The sequence below is a fragment of the Sinocyclocheilus grahami genome, unplaced genomic scaffold, assembly GCF_001515645.1.
Source record: "Sinocyclocheilus grahami isolate Dianchi unplaced genomic scaffold, SAMN03320097.WGS_v1.1 scaffold57.1, whole genome shotgun sequence".
Taxonomy (NCBI): domain Eukaryota; kingdom Metazoa; phylum Chordata; class Actinopteri; order Cypriniformes; family Cyprinidae; genus Sinocyclocheilus; species Sinocyclocheilus grahami.
Window position 1 is genome coordinate 906,705 of NW_015505236.1, and position 9,510 is coordinate 916,214.

The 9,510-nt window shown below is 37.8% G+C and overlaps 1 protein-coding gene across 1 annotated transcript in view; it reads right to left on the reverse strand.

The window, feature by feature from the left end:
- Positions 1-7,124, reverse strand: part of LOC107584177 (zinc finger CCCH domain-containing protein 7B-like) — a 25,233-nt gene extending 18,109 nt beyond the window's left edge. The window contains exons 1-10 of the mRNA XM_016270682.1: positions 7,108-7,124; positions 6,595-6,655; positions 5,299-5,335; positions 4,988-5,185; positions 4,748-4,906; positions 3,998-4,078; positions 3,848-3,907; positions 3,724-3,766; positions 360-610; positions 7-259 (exon numbers count right to left, since the gene is read on the reverse strand). Coding sequence (XP_016126168.1) covers positions 7-259; positions 360-610; positions 3,724-3,766; positions 3,848-3,907; positions 3,998-4,078; positions 4,748-4,906; positions 4,988-5,185; positions 5,299-5,335; positions 6,595-6,655; positions 7,108-7,114 — 1,150 coding nt within the window. The 5' untranslated portion in view covers positions 7,115-7,124. The remainder of the gene's footprint in view (positions 1-6; positions 260-359; positions 611-3,723; positions 3,767-3,847; positions 3,908-3,997; positions 4,079-4,747; positions 4,907-4,987; positions 5,186-5,298; positions 5,336-6,594; positions 6,656-7,107) is intronic.
- Positions 7,125-9,510: the final 2,386 nt, after the last annotated feature.

Below are 9,510 nucleotides of genomic sequence, written 5' to 3' on the forward strand. Positions count from 1 at the left end.
TTAGTGATCCAGACCCCCCCTTCCCAGCAGTGTCTCTAGCTCCAGAGCTAAAGGAGCCAAGGGAGTCCATCGTCTGAGATGAGGCTTCGCTTTGACCTAGAACTGAGGAGGACTCCAGTGGGGGGAGCGGACTGACAGCAGAGTTGAAATATTGAGTCGTGAGCTGAGCGGAGGATGCTGGGAGACCTGGAGAGTACGGAGGCCTCAAACCCACAGCAGTGTTTGGTAGGTTAGTAGGAATGGCCCCTTGAACTGGGTTCTGATGGATAGATAAGAAAGTCAGTACTTTTACATTGATCAATCCAGTATTGAGCAACTATATCCCACTGTTCCTCCCTACAGCTCTCTATTTCACTCACCACACAGATCTCAGCTCCTTTGGGAATACTTTCCAGCAAGGTGTCCAGACATGAGGTGTCCTCATTCATCACACATTCACCCATGTGTTCAGATACAGGCACAGAGTACGGCACCCGCCCCGATGGCTCCTGGCTTGGGCTTTCTGGCATATCTTGGGGCACAACTGGGCTCAGTGAGGGCATCTGTGGGTCATCACTTACTGGGATTGGTGTAGCCAGAGGAGCAGGGATGCACTGGGCACTTGTTAAATCTGTGGGATAAAGATGAGAACACTGAACCATCCAATTAATTTTTGCTTAATGAATATCCATAAATGTACTCATATTTTAATTAGATTTTTAAATACTGGTGTATGTATATTTGAAGTTCATTTGCAAAAACCGATAAACGGCACTTTAAAAAACAAATGGAGCTGATTGCCGTGCATTATTCTCCACATATAGCATGGTCTGAACCCTAAACACATTTTGTCAAAAAAGCCGGTTTTGTCCACTTTCAAGGCATCGTGAGTTCACGTTTTACTGCAGAAGCCGACAAGCGCCCTTGTTGTTTTTGAACAGAAGCCGACAAGTCCATTTAGGCAAATCAGCACGCTGTATTCAGGTCAGGTGACAAGGCTACTTTCACTTTGAAAAGACGTGCTAGCTGAGAGGAGTTTTGTCTAAGCTGACTAAGTGATCGAGGATGGATCATTTGGACGAACTTGAGGAACCTGTGATATCTTCTTCAGGGCGAAAAAGGAAAATAAAAGCTGAAACGTTTTCACGGAACCTTGCAAAAGCAACGCGTTACAATGGTGAGGGGAAAGCTCAGTGTATTGCGTGTAATCACATCCATACAGTTTATGATCACAACAACAACAACGTTTGACATATCTACATTGTCATCTGAAGAGATTACAAAGATTAAACAAGTGTTTTTTTTTAAACTCTAAAACATGAAATGTGGCGTTATCTGCTTTTGCCAAAAAACAACTGTTGGAGTTATCTGCTTTTGCTATAAAACAAACTTTTAATATGTTAAAAAAAAAACATACATACATTTAGTAAATTACCTGTATTTGTTTAAGTTATTACTTATTCAAAACAACCCAAATGCAGTTTGATTAATATTACTTGGAATGCGCAATAAAAAAAACGTGATTTCTGAAAGAAAAAAAAAAAAGGAGTTATCGGTTTTTGAAAATGAACTCTTAATTTAAATAACACACCCAAGCGGCAACCTTCCGGTCTCTCTCGTGAAACCAACATGGAAGTGACTAAAACTGCAATTCATCGACTGGCCGCTAGAGGCTGTCTCCAAAAGGGAGTCGGTCCCATAGTTAAAATGCCCAACTTTACAGCAGAAAAAAAATGTGTTTACAGCCTAGTACAATAAGTGGTTTTGGTCTATATAGCTAATTTTGCCCTTCATGACAACTGTGAGGAGGGTGAATTTTTTTTATAACTCATCCGTTTAAATTATATTAAGCCTTAAAGTTCTGCATAATTAAGGGTGTGGCCACTTGAGTGACAGGTGGATTGCCGCTGCTGTCACCACCGTCGAGCTAGGTGGGCGTGGTTTCAGCAACCAGCTCCCGCCTCTTTGCCCATTTTTGATTATCCAGGAGAGACACGCTGCCAAGATGGCGACGGCTGGCTCCGCCCACTTTGAGCTTCAAAAACACTCTTAAGAAACCTACGGGTGACGTCACGGACACTACATCCATGTTTTTATACAGTCTATGAACATACCTGATCCAATATCAGTCAAAGACTCAAGACCATCTGAGGAGGTCTGAAAAGAAAAACAAGGAGATTTGTTAAAGTAATCCAAACCATGCAATTCTCAATTTACAACTTTTTTGTCAAAACTTGCCTCCCCTGTAGGAGAATTAGTTTCTCCATTGCTGTCGGTCGCAGATGTTGTAGAATCGAGCTGGAATAAAAAGTGTGACATGTTGGAATGAGTACAACTATATGAACTGCAAATTATCAATATTTTAACCTAACAATCTAAAAAACAAACCTGAGGGCTGACGTATGCTTTGCGGATTTTCAAACCAAGTTTGTTAGCTAGATCCTGAGCAAGCTCACTGACTTGCCGGTCCTGTGTAAAATAAAGCAAGCAAACAACCAATGTTTTGTTAGCTAAGCATTACATGAACTAACAAGACAAGTCATACAAATATCTAAATGAATATAATATACATTCAATTATATACACTACCATTCAAAATGTGAGTCAATAAGATTTATTTATGTTTTTGAGAGGTCTCTTATGCTCAGTAAGGCTGCATTTATCTGATCAAAAATACAGTAAAAACAGTAATATTGTAAAATATTATTACAATTTTAAAAAGACTGTGTTCTATTTTATTTATTTTAAAAAGCAATTTATTCCTGTGATGGTAAAGAATTTCCAGCAGCCATTACTCCACTTTTCTTTATCACATGATTATCCTTCAGAAATCATTCTAATATGCTGATGAAGAAACATGTTGTTTTATCAATGTTGAAAACTGTTGTGCTGCTTAATATTTTTGTGGAATTTAAGACATTTCTTCAGGATTCTCTGAACAGAAAGTTCAATATAGCAGTATTTATTTGAAATTGAAATCTTTAGTGAAATTATAAATGCCTATACTGTCCTTTTTGATTAATGTAAATGTTAAAAAAAAAACATACATACATTTAGTAAATTACCTGTATTTGTTTAAGTTATTACTTATTCAAAACAACCCAAATGCAGTTTGATTAATATTACTTGGAATGCGCAATAAAAAAAACGTGATTTCTGAAAGAAAAAAAAAAAAGGAGTTATCGGTTTTTGAAAATGAACTCTTAATTTAAATAACACACCCAAGCGGCAACCTTCCGGTCTCTCTCGTGAAACCAACATGGAAGTGACTAAAACTGCAATTCATCGACTGGCCGCTAGAGGCTGTCTCCAAAAGGGAGTCGGTCCCATAGTTAAAATGCCCAACTTTACAGCAGAAAAAAAATGTGTTTACAGCCTAGTACAATAAGTGGTTTTGGTCTATATAGCTAATTTTGCCCTTCATGACAACTGTGAGGAGGGTGAATTTTTTTTATAACTCATCCGTTTAAATTATATTAAGCCTTAAAGTTCTGCATAATTAAGGGTGTGGCCACTTGAGTGACAGGTGGATTGCCGCTGCTGTCACCACCGTCGAGCTAGGTGGGCGTGGTTTCAGCAACCAGCTCCCGCCTCTTTGCCCATTTTTGATTATCCAGGAGAGACACGCTGCCAAGATGGCGACGGCTGGCTCCGCCCACTTTGAGCTTCAAAAACACTCTTAAGAAACCTACGGGTGACGTCACGGACACTACATCCATGTTTTTATACAGTCTATGAACATACCTGATCCAATATCAGTCAAAGACTCAAGACCATTTGAGGAGGTCTGAAAAGAAAAACAAGGAGATTTGTTAAAGTAATCCAAACCATGCAATTCTCAATTTACAACTTTTTTGTCAAAACTTGCCTCCCCTGTAGGAGAATTAGTTTCTCCATTGCTGTCGGTCGCAGATGTTGTAGAATCGAGCTGGAATAAAAAGTGTGACATGTTGGAATGAGTACAACTATATGAACTGCAAATTATCAATATTTTAACCTAACAATCTAAAAAACAAACCTGAGGGCTGACGTATGCTTTGCGGATTTTCAAACCAAGTTTGTTAGCTAGATCCTGAGCAAGCTCACTGACTTGCCGGTCCTGTGTAAAATAAAGCAAGCAAACAACCAATGTTTTGTTAGCTAAGCATTACATGAACTAACAAGACAAGTCATACAAATATCTAAATGAATATAATATACATTCAATTATATACACTACCATTCAAAATGTGAGTCAATAAGATTTATTTATGTTTTTGAGAGGTCTCTTATGCTCAGTAAGGCTGCATTTATCTGATCAAAAATACAGTAAAAACAGTAATATTGTAAAATATTATTACAATTTTAAAAAGACTGTGTTCTATTTTATTTATTTTAAAAAGCAATTTATTCCTGTGATGGTAAAGAATTTCCAGCAGCCATTACTCCACTTTTCTTTATCACATGATTATCCTTCAGAAATCATTCTAATATGCTGATGAAGAAACATGTTGTTTTATCAATGTTGAAAACTGTTGTGCTGCTTAATATTTTTGTGGAATTTAAGACATTTCTTCAGGATTCTCTGAACAGAAAGTTCAATATAGCAGTATTTATTTGAAATTGAAATCTTTAGTGAAATTATAAATGCCTATACTGTCCTTTTTGATTAATGTAATGTATCTTTGCTCAAAAGCAATAATAAAAACATTGACTTCAAACTTTTGAATTGTAGAAATAACACAAATTACAGATTAATATACTATTTATTCAGCATATAAAAACATACGTGAGGGGCAGTTAATAGGCATCCGGTGCCACACTCATAAGCTTCTCTGAATCTGCCCAGCTCCCTCAGACAAAGTGCCTTCCTGTAGAGTGCCCTGCGACTGCCCTCCGACACACACAGTGCGCTATCACAGTCCTGCACGCCCCGCTCATACTCCCCCTAAATAAAAAAATACAAGAGAAGGCAGATTTGCAGAAATTGTCTGCAGCACTAATTAAATCCTCAGCTGATGGAACTTACCAGACTATAATGTGCAGCTGCCCGGTTCACATAAAGGCTCTCTAACAGCTCAGGGGGAATGACCAGTGCTTCAGACTGAGCATAGCGAGCTACATTCACACCCTCACTGTAATGGACTGCTGCCTGTCTCCACTCTCCATCACGATACACTGCGTTACCTTCATCCAGCAAATTACATACTAGCTGAGTCAGGAATGCCTGAGAAAAGAAAGCAAGAGAGCTTCTATTTGAATGAAGCTCATGAAATTCAATAAATACGGATTATCTAGGTGGGGCCATTTTTCTCCAGAGATAGTACATATAAACCATACCTCATACCCCTCAGGTTCAGGGAAAGGCAGAGATGACCTGGTAAAAAGAATTTTTTTTTAAACAATTTTCAACAGAGTAGAGGGGAAGAAGTTAAAGGGGTTATATGATGCGTTTTCAATTTTTCCTTTCTCTTTGGAGTGTTACAAGCTCTTGGTGCATAAAGAAGATCTGTAAAGTCTTGCAAAGACTAAAATTTCAAATCCAAAGAGATATTCTTTATAAAAGTTAAGAGTAAACCACGCCTACCTAAAACGGCTCGTTCTCACGATGTGGGAAGATACGCATAACGCCGCTCAAATGTTCACACAAAGAAAGAAGGCGTAACTTTTAGTCTCGCTGTAGTATTGTTGCTGCCGCCGCCATGTCGTGAAGACGCTGTGTGCTTCGTTGTAAAAGGGAAACTACTTTGTTTGGTCTTCCAAAAGAGGATGATATCTGCTTCGTCATGCCTAGAGCTATCTGTGCTGGTCGCTGAGGAAATACATCAACTTTCACCGTGGATGAAGCGGAATCCATTCGTTGTGAAAGCGAAACTACTTTGTTTGGTCTTCCAAAAGAGGACACGACTACAAATCAGTGGTTAAGTTGTATTTACAACACTGTTCCAGAACAGTTTAACCCAAATATCCAGATGTGTGCAGCACATTTTATGGAGGACTGTTTACTGATCCTGTTAAGAGTTGACTACAATGCCGGCAGTTCTGACTCATGTAAGTACGTTTTCATATAAAGGATTTGCCACTGATGATTCAAACGCGAGTTTTTTGGGCAGTAGAGTAGCACTTGTTTGTCATTTCTCCGATCACAAATGCAGAGTTGAGTGTTTACGCGGTGCGATGCAACACGTAAAAAGACAGTACAAGTCATTATAATCTGTAATTATGTCCCCACTGGATGCAAGAAATGCCTCGTTTGTAATGGGGTTTAATGTTTTGTCTCGTCGCTCAGGCCGGACACGGCATCAACAGTATGTGAGGGGCGTAACATTTCCGTCACATGCTTGAGGTATTCGGCCAATCACAACGCATTAGATAGCTGGCCAATCAGAGCACACCTCGCTTTTCAGACCGATGAGCTTTGTAAAAATCAGCATGTTTCAGAAAGGCGGGGCATAGAGGAGAAACAATAATGTACAGTAAGTGGAAAATAATGTGTTTTTTTTTTTTTTTACTTTAAACCGCATAAACATTTCATTACACCAAAGACACAAAATAATGTTCTTTTTAGCAGCATCATATGACCCCTTTAATTATTACTGCATTATGGAGATGCAGCACATAAGTCTACAAACTTACTGAATGAATCCCAAAGCTTTCTGAATTTCTTCTTTACGCTTCTGTCGTTCTAGATCCATAGCTGTAACATATCAACCAATAGGCAAAATTGTATTACGTTTAAACAAACCCTAACGTATGGTGTAAAAAATAAAAAATACACCTTGTAGGGACAAAACATATAATTACTGCAAGTGGTTTTATAAAATATAAAAGCACAAAATGTTACGTAAAACATTTCAGTTATATGCGTTTTTAATATTCTAGCAAACATTAAATCTGATATACTGGAGTAGAAAATGTAGTTGCGGTAATTAAACAGGAAAATATTAATGATTCAAACTTTTCTAGAAATAACGGAGCACAATAAAGTAATTTAACACAATTATATGCACAAAAAGTAGATACTACAGATATATCATCTCTAAGGCCTAAAATTCGAGATAAGCAACACCGAGCACATCCCCGGACTCTCCTAGGAAACCCCCCCACTAATGCAACTCTCTCCGGACTTCAGAAATCAAAAACAAATACCAGCCATCCTTTAGTCGTACTTGAAACACTCTTCAATATAATTTAGAATATATAACATATCTTACCGACTTGACGTTAAAGGGTAGTGTCAGCGGAACACACTAATGAGAAAGTTAACTTGCACGGGCTTCGGGTTAGCATTAGCTTTAATGCTAGCCCGCTAATGCTGTCAACTTCAGGTTTGTTTACACCAATTAATATCAATGATGAGTTTTATATGCCGACACAAAACAGTTCCAACAAACATCCAAAATATTTTCCTAGGGTCTAATATTTTATAATTAAATTCTAACGGACCCTTTCTACACAGTATCGTATAAAATCTCTTTAAAATTATCCTGATAGCCAATTAGCAAGCTACATTTCGCGAACTGCTGCAGCGAGGACGCGTTTAAAGATTTTTTTTAACCTTAATAATAACTGGCATAAAACACCAGAGGACAAAGTAAACACCAGAGCGGTTTGATTATTAAAATGTTATATACAAATTAGTCTACATTGCAGAAGTCAGCTATGTAACGTTAGCAAGCTAAAACAGAACCTTAGGAGGACATCAACCCACCTAAGACTTTAGATCTTCTCTTCCACCAGGAACTGTTTGATAAAGCAATAAATCCCTTTAACTATCAGGCAAAAAGTTTGGGTGTTTTATTCCTTCAAAATCATACTTTTAATTCATTCGCCTGCCCCAAATAAACGGACAGAACATGTGCCACTTGCGTCGTTTTCCCAAGTACACAAAAACCGTCCAGGCTGTGCAGGGCTGTGCAGGGCTGTGAGGTCCTAAAGGCAGAGAGATGGAGCCTTTTTTGTTCAAAGTGGAGCATTCAGCCACTAGGGGGGCATGGGTGATTTTCTTTACAAAGACTTGGCAGCTCTTTCATAAAGCAAAGGCCAAAAATCCAATAGTATGTTCCTGCACAACCGCAGTTCTAGGACCCTATTCTTTTTTCCCGAATTGGGAATTCCCGAATTTTTCCTTTCCTCAAAATAACTGTTTTTGCACCATGGTTTGCCCATAGGGTGTACTCAATGGGAAGCCCTCTAAGGTCTCATAAGCTAACCTCCTCCCGAGTGCTTGTCTACCTCGACAGTGAGGAACAACTGTCCTGTTTGTCTATCTGAGAGGAGTGCTGCACAGGACACCAACACAACTGAGCTTCACAGATGAAGTGCAGAGGTATGCCGGACCATGTAATGTGTTTGTGAGTGTCCTGCTCCTGCACTTACAAAATCTACTGTATAAACTGCATGCTGGTGCTGCTCGTGTATGGACCCATGTATAATGTCTTGCTGTTCAGTAGTGCTATAATAGTATACTTAAATTAACTTTTTTTTCATAGGCCATCATATATGCCCTGGCTGTCCTACGGAACTTCTCATTGCATGAGGCTGAGCAGGTCTTCCTTTCTGGTCCGGATTATCATTACAAGTCAGAGTAGAATATGAATTATTTTTGCACAATGCCCAGTGCACCTTTTAATACTCAAGTAAATGTACTTAGCTACTGTCTGCCTCTGTTTATAATACATTATAAGGTTATTCTTAAAGCATTATAAGGAATTAATAATGCATTATAAGAATCCTTATAATATGTTGCATTATCTTATAAATAATCGTAAGAACAGTTTTAATGTATTATAATACTTATTTGTGGTTAAGTGTATGATGATTTATAACACACAATAAACACATTGCATCCACTTAAGTTACAATGGATTATATTTCTCATAGTTATAATGGATTATAGGTCTCATATCTTGCCATTGTTTAAGATCTGCACAATAACTTAGTACATCTTATTTGTGTTTTTACTGTAAAATAACAAATACAAAGTCTTCATGAAAACATTCCAAAATGCTTTAATGTGGTCTTATTGTTATTAAGTGCTCTTTGTCTGCTTTAAGTGAAGTAACTTCACTGTACTTAAAGCAGACTAAGACCACTTATAAATAATAATAATAATAATATTTTTTCTCAAACAGCCATAAGATCTGATATCAGATCTAATGAATGTGTACACATTTGCTTTGAACTCTTTTTACTGTAATATCAATTAGATTATTTTGATGGTAGCCTTTAGACAACTGTTGATAAGTAACTCTGCGACTACATGTCGACTAGCAGTCATTAAAGTATTAGTAGACTGTATGCTATATATCTGCTAACACTTATTTTGATGGTTCCCCAACAGATATTCTACTCACTATAAGCAACTTTGCAAGCACATCAACTTATTCTTCCAACCCTAACCTTAACTAAGCCTACTAATACTCTAATGAGAAGTAGTTGACATGTAGCTGCAAAGTAGCTTATTGTCAATAGACTAAAGGGGACCATCAAAATAAAATGTAATCTAATAAAAAAAACACACGTTGCATTTTTTCATTTGAAAGTATTACA